Source organism: Siphateles boraxobius, unplaced genomic scaffold (genome assembly GCF_051911475.1).
Source record: "Siphateles boraxobius isolate OS27281-9 unplaced genomic scaffold, OSU_SipBor_1 66, whole genome shotgun sequence".
In the NCBI taxonomy this organism is placed as follows: Eukaryota; Metazoa; Chordata; class Actinopteri; order Cypriniformes; family Leuciscidae; genus Siphateles; species Siphateles boraxobius.
The window spans coordinates 22080321-22094583 of record NW_027509193.1 but is presented as its reverse complement, the minus strand read 5'-3'; the positions used below and the strand labels follow the sequence as shown (position 1 = coordinate 22094583).

At 38.4% G+C, this 14263-nt stretch overlaps 1 protein-coding gene across 7 annotated transcripts in view; it reads left to right on the top strand.

Moving 5' to 3' along the window:
• Positions 1–14263, top strand: part of septin9a (septin 9a) — an 88942-nt gene that overhangs the window by 59607 nt on the left and 15072 nt on the right. The window contains exon 1 of one of the 7 annotated variants that reach the window (XM_077212983.1): positions 2810–3019. The exons of the other annotated variants lie outside the window; for them this stretch is intronic. Coding sequence (XP_077069098.1) covers positions 2935–3019 — 85 coding nt within the window. The 5' untranslated portion in view covers positions 2810–2934. Of the gene's footprint in view, positions 1–2809; positions 3020–14263 lie in introns of those variants that run through there. 7 annotated transcript variants of the gene reach the window in all.

Here is a 14263-nt window from a genome sequence, read left to right as displayed (position 1 = left end):
TGTTGTTTATTGGTGAAGCATGTTGAGTGATCAGTCATCTGATATAGCTGTTTTTGCATATTCATTATATGGTGGCCTGCTGTGATGTGCCAGACTGCCACTCAGTCTTTTTTCTTCTGTTAGACAAATGCAGAGTAGACAGACTTGTGACTACTGGCTGGGGAGGTAATATAACAATTCTGGCAAATACGATGATACGAATACGATAACCTAAATATTATTAGAAACTTACGTTTGGTTCAGTTTGCCTCTTATTTTTGCCAAGAACTGGCAATTTAGATCAGAATAGCCATCTGACTAAACCAGTTTTTTTTATGTGCCATTTAGCTGGAAAAAAGTGTTACTAAAAGTGTTACTTTCAAATACTGTAGGATAGAAAACACAGAAGAAATTGGCAGAAATGGGTGTATGCAGAATTCATCTGTCAAAAAATAAATAACAAAACTTGATTGTTTCAAAGACAAATTGTGGAAGCAAAAAAAAAAAAAGAAAACGCAGTTCTGTTCTTTTGACATCTAATTTATGTGCTACTGAGTGACAAAACATTCAAAATCTTTCAATGATTTTAGTAACCTGGCAAACCTTAAAATCCATACCTTTCCTATAGTAATGCATATGAACTTCTTTCTCTGCACAGCTCCCAGCAGACCTAGTTATCTAATGCAGAGTGGTTAATGGTTCTCTAAGACTGTTTGACTTTAAATAAAGTAATAGCTCACTCTGTTTACTCTTGTGGTTTAAGTAGGAAGAAATCTAAATGAACCACTGGGACCCTGATGTGAGTAATTGGTGCCAAATCATGATCTAATAATGATCAGATTCCAAAATCTTGTTTGTTTCATACAGACTTTGGTTTTAGTTTCTTTCTGCAACAAAGATGCAAGTGAATAACATTTGAGCAGATGGATGTAGTTAATTAAACCAGTTAACAATGTTCCAATGAGGCAAACTAGCAGCTCAAGAGTGATCATGTTTTCTGAACTACAAATTAAAACCCCAAAAGCATGAGATTACCTCCAATAGTGAGCTTGAAATTTCCTTATTGACATTTTTGTCACTGGCTAGAATTCAGCTACTTTATATTCTATTAAAAGTTGCTCCTATTTGCTGTATGAGGTGTTTTGCTCATAACAAAACATCTGATCCTCTCTTGTATTACATACTCTCACAACCACGTTAGCTGTGCATTATGATCCTTGTAAAAGTGAATCCTTGATACAAATGGTTTGCATTAGTCTTACAGAGGAATAAATCATCCCTTCTTTCTCAGCACTGGGGAACAATGATGACGCAGCTCCACTGTTTATCTGCTGTAAGACCTCCTAGCAAGGGAACAAATGTCTCCTTAACTTCTTTCTCTCCTTCTGACATCTGCATGCAGGGCTTTCCAGAAATTGAATATGGAACGCAAACAGAGAAAGTCAATAAATGCTGTTCATCTGATAGAAACATTGGAGATGATGCATGTTGAGGTTGAATAGTTATCATTGTATGGTGAGTACATTATGTCAGCAAGATCGCCTGCTGGCTTATGTTGGAGGAGAGGAACAGATCTTTCAGGGTTCGTACGAAAAGCATTGTGGGAAAACTTTGGCATCTTTTAACTTGAAAAGAGTAGGTTTCTTTATATTTTGGGGGAAATGCTCAACCAATTAAGCAAATGTCTGCGCTGTTCTGAACACAGGTTTGAGTGGATTACACGGAGTTTGCTACTTTCGCCAGCATTTCAGCAAAGGCAGAAAGCCGGCCTCCTGGAAAAGTGCAGAGATGCATAATGTGAAGGATTTGTCCTCGGAGAACAGGACCGCTGGCTCTTAGAATTGTTGTAAACCCAGCCAAACATCGGAAGGGTTTATTTTTGCTCTGTGTTAATAAAAGCTGATGTTGAAACTCGAGCCCCCCTCTGGCGTTTGAAGAAGGGAAGTGGCTTATTGTCAAGGGCCACGGCCTGCAATTTATGCGCCCTACATCAGGAGTTGCCATGAGTGCTGCTTGTTCAGTTTCATGGTACATGTTTGGAGTGACCGCAATTATCTGGCACGTCTAATTCAATAATGTAAACAATATTATTAGTCTTACTCATTTCCCTTGAAAATACAACTCTGGATTTATGGATTTATTAATCCTCCCTGTACTGATGATGTTTTCTGTGAAAGTTAAGGTGCAGTTTTTCAGCTAAACTCTCTGTAAGAAATGATGTGAGATCTGCTGATTTGATTTAGGGACACTGATTGTTCTTTGCGATTGAAAGCATGTGTTTTATTTTTTCTCTCTCTTTTCTTTTTTGTTTGGATTGAGCCTAAACTGAAAAAGAAAGAGTGGGGGCCAAAAGTCTTCTGAGACCACTATATTGAAAATGCTTTTATTGTGCATTTATATATTTTATTGTACTATTTATTTATGACAAATTATATTATTGGTATTGGGATTTTGTGCTTAATTGGAAGCAATACATTTAATTAGTGGTCTCAAATAGGGCAACTACTGACATAAAGATTTATTTAATTAGTAATGACATATATATAATTTTTTTTTATTTTTTAATACACATATAGCCTACACAGATTTTTCTCAGGATCAGAGTAGTTTCTTTTAAATCAGGGTGTCTCAAAACTAGTGATTAATGCAACATAACACATTCCCTCAAATAGAGATCTCGCAAATTCCTTGAGTTGGAAGAACAAAAGCTGGGCTCAGGTAATTCAGAGCTCATAAATCATTGGTGCTGGACAGTCCAAACTCTGAGCTTGCTCTGTTTTCTCTCAATTTAGGACTGAAAAGGGATAGCCAGCCGCTAAGCTTTGTGCATATGTGCTTTGTCAGGCAGATAGACATCCTGCTTTCTTTCTCTCTCTCTCTTTCCTCTGGCCATCTCTTTTCTCTTTTTTCTCTGGAGTTGGAGAGGGGTGCGGTGAGTTAGTGTCACATGACACTATGTGGGTGGAGTCAGAGAGAAGCCCAGAGACTCCAGCTGAGGCTCACACTGGAGGTTTGAGCCTGAGCAGGGAGAAGCAGGAGGGTAGGTCAACACACTTCCACTCTTTCTTCCTCTCTTTTTCCTTTTCCTTCACTAAATCTCTTCCTTTCTGGTTGTCCATTGCTGCCTGTTGGCAATTTGCTTCTTTACAAGCGTTAACTAACAATGTAGGAAAGTTTAGTTCAGAGCCAGTTGAACTTTTGTGTGTGCATGTAGGTGAGTGTAAATACACGTCTATGATTGTACCATGTTCACAGCAGAGACTCGGCCTGTTTTTCATGTTAGGGCTTCACGGATGTTTAAACTGGAAAGTTCTGTGCGGGGAAGATTTATTAGGTCTCTTAAAGCATCTGTAAGTTTGCATAGGGGGCGTGTTTGCCTGTTCTGGTCTCCCTTTTCATCCTTTTCTCCCTGTCTGCACCTTCTCTCTTGGCCTTGTAATTAAAAGTGTGCAGGTTACAGGGTTGCATGAGACCCAGACACTCTAGTCTTGTGTAATTTCACCTCCTCAAAGCCTCCTTTTCAAACTTTTCCTATAGTTTTACTGTTTAGGGATTTATTTATTTTATTTATTTTTGCCTTGTATTTTTATGATTGATTGTATTTTGGTATCACAGTAGTCATTCATTTATGCAGATATAAATGTTAAAATAAATTCTGTAATGAAACAGGGTATATATTCTTTTTTATATAAATACTTGTTCGAAATTTTTGTTAAACGTACAAAAGCATTACAAAAAATATAGCACAATAAAAAGTGTATTTTGTATTTACATATGTTCTTGAGATTCACCCTTAAGCTTTGATCTGACCTTTTGTTTAATTTTTTTATTGCTATTGAACTTACAACAGTGACTTTCTTAACGTGTCATTTATGTGTCTGCCCACATCCTGCAGGGGACCAGGAAGAAAGCCACAGAACTTTCTTCCTCTCTATCCTGGTCATGTCCATGTCATTATCCATTTGTTCATAATATATTAGAGAGAGAAAAAAAAATTCTCATCCGTTTCCTTCAGCCCATTTCAGTTGCCACCCACTATCACAGATTTCTCACCGTTCTTTGAGGTGTTAAAAAAATGAGAAGAGCTATCTGTAGTAACAGCATAGCCAACGTTTGATCCTGTTGTCAACAGGTTTGACATCCAGCCATCCAGCGTAGAAATGAAGTCACTGAAACTAAAAATAAATAGTTTAGGCCAAGTATCACTAGCACAGTCTGTATGTCTCAGGTGGTATTTTATAGCATATCAAAGATATGTTGAAAGCCAGAGATGTTCACTGCTAACAAAGTGAAACCATTTCTTCTGTCTTTCCTACACCACGTTGTGTTCCTAAGTTTTGATGAGTCATTTCAAACTCCTTGCTGGCCTTTCTCTATTTATACAGTCAACATACTCTCCCAAACCCAGGGCAGCTGCAGGCCTCTGAGGGTTTCAGCCCACTTCCACTGAAAACTCCACACAACCTTTAGAAGGATTCTTGTGAGATGGAAATGTTTTCCATAATTGGGTTTGTTGGGAATATTCATGGTGTGAATGTTTCTACTTTCCTGTATATGTCTACTAGCACTGAACTTTTTGGTCTTTGGCAGAAATGGAGCATGGTTAGACCTAGACCTCTGATTCGTCCTTTCTGTGGTGAGGGCGAGCGGCGGCTTTATGGTGTCATAAACACTTGCCGGGCACATGAGGTTAACACTTATGCTTTCAGATTTGAGACACGGCTAGTGTCTGTCATCACACAATGCAATTGCAATGCAAAGTATTGCGGAGCGTCTAGGTTTAACAGATGGTATGGAATTCATGCCTGTGACTTTCATAAACTGTAATTAATTGTCTTTTTAAGACTCTTTGAATAATTATTCTTGTTCCTGTGAACAATTGAATCCTGTTTACCATCATTATGATTGTGAATTATTCAAAGAGCTTTCGGGGCTAACTTTAAATATCACCTCAGGCTATTTATGTAAACATAAGTAAACATTAATTTTTCATAGCTTGCCTTTCCAGTCTGTTCATGTTCACGTTCGGTCTGTTCATGATCACATTTCAAGGATCATCAACTCAAATCAAGATGGTTTTTAAGCATATTTGGACAATAATACGACATATTTAAGCGCTCAACTATGTGAGTGTGTTCATTTATCTCAATACAGATAGTGTACAGGAATCTCCATTGAGCCTGGTTCTAAAGAACTGATACTGAATGTAAAAGGCCTCTTTGATACTAGAATTTAGGTTCGCCTGAGAGATGAAGCATGCTGAGGAAAAGCACCCACACTCACTTGCTTTCTATCTCTCATCTGATCTCTCATGTGATTTTCACAGATTTTCCGCATTATAAAAGTGATGTCACCGTGCAGTATCAGCTTTGCCTTGATTCCCAGATGTTCTGGTTGTCGCTTTCACCTTGAGGTCAGATCCAAGAATCTTCATAGGTCATTCCGGTCATTCCAAATATACACTTTAACCTCTCTGGACTACTGTTGGATCATTTGTTAAGAATGCCAGGGCCATATTTCCAAAGGCTCTATCGCTCCAGCTACGCACAGGTGGCTCATATCTAGTTAGCTAGAAGAATGGGTTGTGAATGACTTCATTTTAACTGAAAAGCTTATTGGCAGAACATTTCCTCTTTGCGTATTGAATGTTTTGGCAGTCAGGAACATTTGCAGTACGTACTATAACAACATTAAGAGTTGGTGAGCTGGTCGGCCAAGTCACATTTTTATTTTCATTTCAGTTTTTTCAAATGTTAAACTCTAAGCAGAACGTTTCGCAATGTTTCCTCTTCTAGATTGTTTTTCACACCATCCTTATCGCTCACTTACACTTCTGCTGTCCTTTGCCAGTTTGGGAGTAGTACGATATCCCTCACTTCCAGATGTTTTTCCATTGTGTGCATGACACCATCTGCTTTTACAACCCCAAGCTTTGGAGGTCACCCTCGCCGGCCCAGCAAAGCAATGCACGAGCGGCCATCACACCCACACAAATACTATGAGTCTAACACTCTGTTTGTGTAGAATTAACATCAATCTCCCTTCTGTATTGATCCTCTCTCTGCAGGAGGCCAGAAGTTTGCTTATTCCCTCTCTCCTTTTGTCTTTCTCCCTCTCTCTTGTGCGTCGAGTTGTTGATCTTCCTGGTCTGACTTTGCTGGATTCGTTCCGTTACTTTCTACATGGCTGGGTCTTGCCTCTGGGTGTCTTTTGTAGTTTACCGGAGCTTAATCGTAATCTTATATAATTGTATGCATGTTCTCACATAATGCATGTCCTCAGGCTTATTCTATGCTTATTCTTATTCTTTTTTTCTGAAGTCATTTCTGAGAAAGAAAGGTTGTAGCAAAGTGATGTCTCCCCTGAGTACTGCCTATATTTTCTCAATCTTTGAAACGGTAAATGGTACATTTTGACTGGATTTATCTTGTCTAGAAGACATCATTAATTAATCACATTCCCATTTTTTCCTTGGAATCATGTGTTGGGGAATGTGTAGAGAAGAGCAGACATATTGAATGAGTTTGTAACCATTTTTCCAGAGCTCACAGGAAATGTCATATTAGGTGATGTTAAAAGATATCTTTTAAATGTATGTGTTATATGTCTGGTCATCTGGGGTTCCTCTCCAGGAATGGAATGATAATGTTTGATTGTTACAGGTGCAGTTGAGAATATAATGGCTAGAGATGCACCATTTCTACCATAATGGTTATCAACTTACAGTATATTAGATGTTGTTTGAATTGATCTGTATTGATTGATCTGAATTCTGTTAATAATTTGGCGTCGGATTGATTTTTTAAATGTTTTTGAAAGAAGTCTCTTATGCTTACCACCAAGGTTGCATATGATCAAAAATATAGAAAAAACGTAATATTGCTAAATATGACAAATAAATTAACTCTTTTCTATGTCAATATATTTTAAAATGCGATTTATTCCTGTGATCAAAGCAAAGTTTTCAGCATCATTACTCCAGTTTTCAGTGTCACATGATCCTTCAGAAATCATTATGCTGATTTGCTGCTCAATAAGCATTTCTTACAATAAAAATTTCTTATTTTTATCAATTTATGTTTCTGAACATAACATGAAAATAATTATCAGCTCATCAGAATTTTAATATTGATGTACCGCTACTAAACAGTTCTCCATACATCTATTTTGACTAAATATAATCCGTTTGTCTTGATAGTCAGAATACCGCTCAAGATGGAATTTTTGCAATGGCCCAAACAGGAAGTTGCTAAATTTTTCAATGTGGTCTGACCTGAGCCCTATGGACTCCTCTTAGACTAGGATGAGACTGTTTCTTTCTCCTTACACTCTTGCAAATCCTCTGGGTCCACTTTACAAGCGTCACACCTCAGACACATTCTGTGTATTGCAACCTTCACCTCAGGCTGAGAGGAATAAATCAGTCGTTCAGAGTGACTTCCTCTCTTCTTACTCTTTTTACTGCAGAGTCGCTGGCATTTATTTACAAAGCTATTGAATGCTTGGAGACTTGGAGACAGGCAGCAATAGATGAAAGATGTTTTTTGCCTGTAATTGAAAACAGAGAGTGGACTAATACCGTCCAACTCCTCAGTTTCAGATGGAAAGTTTTGTTTTTGTCCACTGAGACTGTGTAATATCTTCTGGTCTTGTTGGATGGTTTTTAACCACTGTGATATGCAAAAAGCTTATTTAAAAAATATCAGGTACAATGTAGTTGAATTCTCACTGATGATGATAATAGCTGCTTGTGTTGTTTATAATGGCAGGAACTGTGATTTGGTTCTCATTACGTCAAAAATGTAAAATGTTTTTCTAATGATGGCTTGGAAACAGATTCGCTATTTGTATAGATCCCATGTTGGTTAAAAACAAATCTCAGGGTTAAAACATTCCCCGATTCAGGAAACCGCTAATCATCAGCCGCAGGACTGTGTGTTCACCTCTCCTCTCACCCTTATGTTGTTTTTCTCTGCGGGTGTTTCAGTGTTCACTTGGCCCGTCTAACTGTTATCTCCTCAGGCATGGAGTCTGTTAGCGGCGGAGGCCCCTCAAACCCGTCAGTCGACACTCTGTCTGTCACACCGGTTCACTGAGTGATGACTCACAGGAATGAGAGAGAATTGCATGCATTTTCACTATAGCCTTTGATTTCACTTTAAGTTGCCTTTTTTAATGTCTTCATCCGAAAATGAAAAAAGACCTCATTGCTATCATGTTGTTCCTAATCCATGACTTTTTTTTCTACTGTAAAACACAAAAGAAATAGTTTCTTGCAACCAGACAAACTTAGCCTTTATTTCGTTTTTTTTTTCTGTTCTCTTATAATGTGATTTTAATGTCTTCCAGCTGTTTTGCTTATTTGGCAAGGTTGTAGTGCTCGGGCTAATGGTACTGGAGATTTATGGGGTCACTCTGATTGTGCGCAGGCACCTGTGTTCACAGCTCCTTTTACTGGCATAGATTTCCATTCTCTATGACAGGCCATGGGGTCAGTTTACTTTTCTGCGGTGCACAATATCACTCAGGAAAGACGTCACACGTGGTCCTGCATGAAGGGAAATCATAGATTTGTAGGTCAGCTTGTTTCTTCTGTTGCCTGTTGTCAGGGAGTTTAGACACTTTAAATATGTTTTGCAGTGATGGCTAATGGGTTTATGTTCCATTAGAGGCTGAAGCTGAACCAAGAACCAATGGTACAAAATGTGCCATAGGCAAACATTTCTACAAAACACAGTTCTGAAGAAGGTGTGTATATATAGTGTATTGGCAAGAAATCCACTCTTGATAAACTCAACAAACTGGCAATGACGAGTTTTCTGAAACACCAATTCCTTTAAAAAGTAGGGGGAAAAGGTTTTAAATTGCTTTTCTTATGTGTGTTTAGTGAAGTAAAACCCAATTTTTGTGTGTTTGATCAGTCTTTGTGCAGTTTGTAGATTCCTTTGTCAATACAGGTGGGCTTTTTAGCGACCTCCAGCTATTGTAAAGCGCTCTCCTTGATTGTGGGTATTAAGATGCCGGACATTACATATGAGCCAAAGAGGATCTCCTCCAAATTCCCCTAAAGGCAGCTAGTGAATGTTCTTTTCTAGAACCGCATAGGGGGACTTCCTATCTACTGACCCCAAAATTTTGAACGGTAGTGTAAAACAAATACAATTCTTAGCAGTCAGTAGTACTCACATTTGATATTTGCAAAAGCAATAATTTTAAATGACAAATAAGCAATATGACATGTAAGGACATGTTGTTTTTTTAATGTTCATGCTTCCTGGTTTGAGGTTTTAGGAGCCGATGTGGAGCCAATTTATCTGCTCTGAACTGTCATTTTCAACTGTTGGCACCCTCTCACTGGAAAAGGGCCCTCAGAAATTTTACATGGACTAGTCTAATGGCAGAAGGTCTGGATTCCATCGCAGCTTTCATTGGCCAAGGAGTTCCCAAGAGGACGCCTGGCCAACGTGTAAAACAACCAATCAGAGTCCCTACAATAACAGACTGGCGTCCATCTAATAAATTATTAATTGGAGAACATTGTGCAAGTTTACTGTAAAAATGGTGAACTGAACTGCACATACTTTTAAAATCCAGCGTTTCGTTTCCAGGTGGACTGTTAAAGAATGCAACGCACGTCTTCCAGGAATCCTGTAGAATTCAACCATTCAGAAACTCCCAAATTTAGGGCTTGGTATCGAATCAGATGTCCTGATTAGAATCCAAGACAAGATCTCAATTTTCAATTTGATTCCCGATTTTCGATTGATTCACTGGTCTTACCACACACAAAAATAAATGAATAAAGTAGTTATTGTTTTTGTGCCTTGTATTGTAATAAATAAGGTTATGACACCAAAATTGTAGATACCAGAAATTTCACGCACAAATGAATAAATACAACAGAATAAACATATAAATTAAATAAACAGTGCTTTTCAGGTAGGTCTAACAGTAGTTTTCAGGTACAGAAATTGAATAAAGTATTCAAATGCAAAATAACACTGCATAGTCTGTATAAATGAAATATAGATTAATCCTTATTAAAGTCCCCATGAATTCAAAATTGACCATACTTACTTTGTTTGCCTAAATTGATCGTTTTGTGGTGAACAATTCATCCATGCAAGTCAATCCACACAAAAAAATTTTTTGGCTTCGTAATCTTTAATCAAAATCTGAAATTTCCCCTCCCCTCTGCATTGGAGGACCTTCCCTGATGACGTAGGTTTGACGGTTTGGGTGTCTGCTTAACATCCGTAACCACGCCCCTCCAACTGACAGTACACAGGCTGCCTGTGTGTTTCAATGAAACACCTACTTTTCTAGATCCAATCAGGTGCTAGTTGGAAAAAAAGCCACGCACACTATTTTGCCTCATTTAGTATTCCGTTTCTCTCGGAAATACGTCACAACACTGGAGAAAAGTCGTTTGCAACTTCCGGTTCACGGGGACTTTAAATTTACAAAAGTTATTCAGTCAAGAGCAGTGAGCGATTATTATTTTTTCTCTCTTTTGATGTTTGATTAACATTAAAACAGCAGCGTAATAAATCTTCTGCTGTCTAAGACAGAATGCACAGATCAAATATACTGATACACATGCATTGTCTATCTCTACTGTTTACGTTGACTTAAGCTGTAACTGACTAGGATACTAGCCAAGACAGGCATTTTGAGATAATTTTGTGTGAACTTGAAAACATTTTATAGTTTGCATGCTGTCTGAGATGCACTATTCCCTACATTAGTTCACTTATATAGTCCTCCTGAAGGAGTGAATCAAAATGAGTGCGCGAATTCGGACACTGAGTGTGCCGGAAGGGCTTTTGCGTAATTTGTGCTTGCTGTTTAATAATTTATTAAGGCCCTGTTTACACAAGAATGCTCGCGGGTGAAAACTAAAAAATATTTTCTCAGATGTGCCTTTCGTTTACACAGCGACGGCGTTTTTGGGGCTTAAAAACACAAAAAAGTGAAACCACCCTCCAGAGTGGAAATCTTAAAAACCCTCCACCGTCGCGTTCCCGTCTAAAGGGTAAAAACACACTCTCGTCACATACGCGTTTACGTCATAGGCATGCGCCTGTACAGGAAAATAACAACCAACATGTCGGATTATTTGCATACGTCGGACCTTCAAGTTGCCCTGGCAACTCTGATTAACGTACACGAGTCTTTTTGCTGTTCGCTTCGCCATGTTTTGATTTTGCGCTACTAGAGAAAGAAGTAGAAGGAAGGTTGTACGCAGGCTCGCGGGCTTGGTGTTGTTGTGTGGCAGTGCTTCACATTGCCACCTAGCCGGCTGGAGTGCATGCTACATTGAATTTCACACACTTTTGCGTCACCATATGCACGCAGATTTATACCCCCATAACGCTCGTCTAAACGCAGAATAAAAAGTGATAACGCAACGCCACTTTTGCGTTTTCTCTTCAGATCGTTTCCATGTAAACAAAGCCTTAAGCTTAGCAAACTTTCAGCTCCAGTAGTTAGATATCTTGAACTCTGTCATGGAAACAAGCATGTATAATCCTTAATTAAACAATTTATAAAAATCAATAAAAAATTAATTTATCCCTGTATGATATCACGCTGTAGCCACATCGGACCAGCGGTTTGGAAAATGGATGGATAGATGATTCCTCTGCGGGCACCATATTCTGGTCAAATTCAGGGATTCATTTGGCACGACCCTTACAGTGCAGTATGGGTATTCTCTAGTCATTGAGTGTACATCAGTTGTACACTCGTTTTTGCGATGCATTGTGGGATTGAATGAGCGCACTCGACAATGTCCACTGTGGTTTCAGACACCACTACAAATGGCTGTCCCCTCAAATAGTGCCGTATTTAAGGGTGATTTTGGACACAGCCAGGGTCCCCGCTGTAACATCGTACAATGTAAATAAGAGGATGACATCTAGTGGAGAAGACTAGTAATACGATTAACGTCAATCAGACATTGTTTATTGTTTGTGGAAAGAAATTCAGAAAAAAATATTGATTTGTGGCTTTTGAGAATTGATATTGAATCAACAACATTTTAATCGAAAAAAATATTTTTTGCCCAGCCCTACCTGAAGTGTTTTTGTTTTGTGTGCCTTGATGTATCAGACGTTCAGCCAACAATAACTACACATGGACAACTTTAGAGACCATCTGACGGAATAGTTTAAATGGTTTTTAAGACCTGTTGTAATGTATATTATAATTTCCTTTGAATCAAGAGTAGGCCTAATATAAATACTGTTCTGCTAACTGTTTGACTTCTGTTCCCTTTTGAGGAAGTTTTTTAATACAGCCGAGCGGCCTTGTCTTAAGTCACTTAAGCCATTTGAATGCTCCTTTGTATCACCTTAACCTCTGTTGACAATGGCAAAATAGGAGCTTGAGATGACTCTTTCCCTCTCTGCATACATCTATGTGTATTTACCCATGAGGAGGATGCAGATACCAAGCAGTGGAATGTGGAGAAGGTGATTCTTGCCTTGACCTGGCTAAATGGAAAGGAGGAGGGGACACAAACAGTTTTAAATGAACCGGGGATGTAGTCTGTGTGCCATTAGAGGTGGAGGCTTTGTGTTTCCTCACTGGGTGCAATGTAATGGCAGTATGAACAGGGAAATATGACTCTCTATTCAGACACCCTTCTTCATAGGAAAAGTGTTGTTGCCACATGCCTGCCATCTGTTCCCAGAATGCTTAATCAGAGCAGAGAGAGCTAATTCAGCTGTTTGAACACACTCATTCAGGTGAGAGTGTTGTTAAGAGGTGCATGGAGCTCCATTTTCCATGCTGAAAGGGTGTTTTAGTTGTTTCTCCTGGTTTGATCGGATTGTGTTTCCAGTCTATGCTGACAAAAAGAAGCTCAAGAGTGCGATCCAGTCAGCATATTTGTACATGGAGATATTTGACTGAAGACACTGGATGAAACGATTTTTCAGTACCATTAGTTATTGCCTTGTGTTAGAGATTTTTATTGATCAATGTTAGTTCATATTGGATATTTATTTGTACTTACTTGTTTCCCATTTTTACATGTAGATACTGTATCACCTTTGCCACCATGTAACGCACACTGAAATTGTATTTTGAAAAACACTAATTTAATAACACTGTTAAATATAATATTTGGCAAATCTCAAAATGAACTTCTTTATAACTATTTATTTACATATCTACAATTTATGTAGGGTTTATTTAGACAGTTATTTACAGACAGAAAAGCCCAGAATTTTAAAATCTGACAATTTATTGGTTATTTGAAAGAATTGTAATATCTGTGCATTTAATTTTTAGTTTTAAGTGATTTATTTAATAATTTATTTTAATTGTTTATTTAGACAAAATAGTATAGAATTTTAAAATCTGTCCATCAATATCATTAAATCAATGATGGTTTTAATGCTCATACTTTATATAAATAAACTTGACAACTTGGTTTTCTATTCTCTGTGTTGAAAGAGATGGATTCTCTTCTCTTTCATCACCTCATCTCAGTCAAGGTGAGACATTAGACTGAACCAGTGAGTAGAAAGAGATTTTTGATCTCTTGAAGAGTGTTGTCAACTTGTCTTGTTGATACGACTAGTAGGCTAAAACTGAATTGCCCTACGGGGATAAATAAAGTTGTTTGAATTGAATTGAATTGATATCCTGTGAACTGTGAACACATTCTAAATGTTTCAGTTACTATTCAAAACAAGTTTCTGTGCTGCCATTTGCCCTAGCATACCTGTAATGTATTGTAACATTGGAGAGTCTCTGGGGAAGAGCAGGTCTTTTGTGGAGCGAGGAATCCAGTGGCTGTGGGTCTGTTGGCTTGACGCCCTGACAGGGTGGAGAGGAGCCGACAGGCTTTCTGAATAACTGTACTGAGCCCGGAGAAGCTGCCAGTGGATCAAGTTACTGACTGGAAGAAATTGTAACTGCCTTGTCTGCTGGAAGGACTCGCTGATCCATGGGGCTCGCTATGGGGCCGCAGGCTTGGTGATGGGGCCCGCTGAAGAGGTACACTCTGGGGCTCCATTGACTTCTGTTGAAGTTTTGTTGCACCTTCTATTTAAAAGAAAAGACGTACAAACATCATGCGTTGTTGTCTTTCATTGCTAGCATGATGTTTTGATCACCACATGAGTATCTTATCACTGAATGTGGGTATTTCTCACACAAAGGACGTTGTTCATGTATTTTTACCATGAAGGAGTCTGGTGGGAGTTTTGTTTTAGATATCAGGTATTTCTTATCTAATTCTTGTGAAGTCTCTTGCGAATGTCCTAGGTTA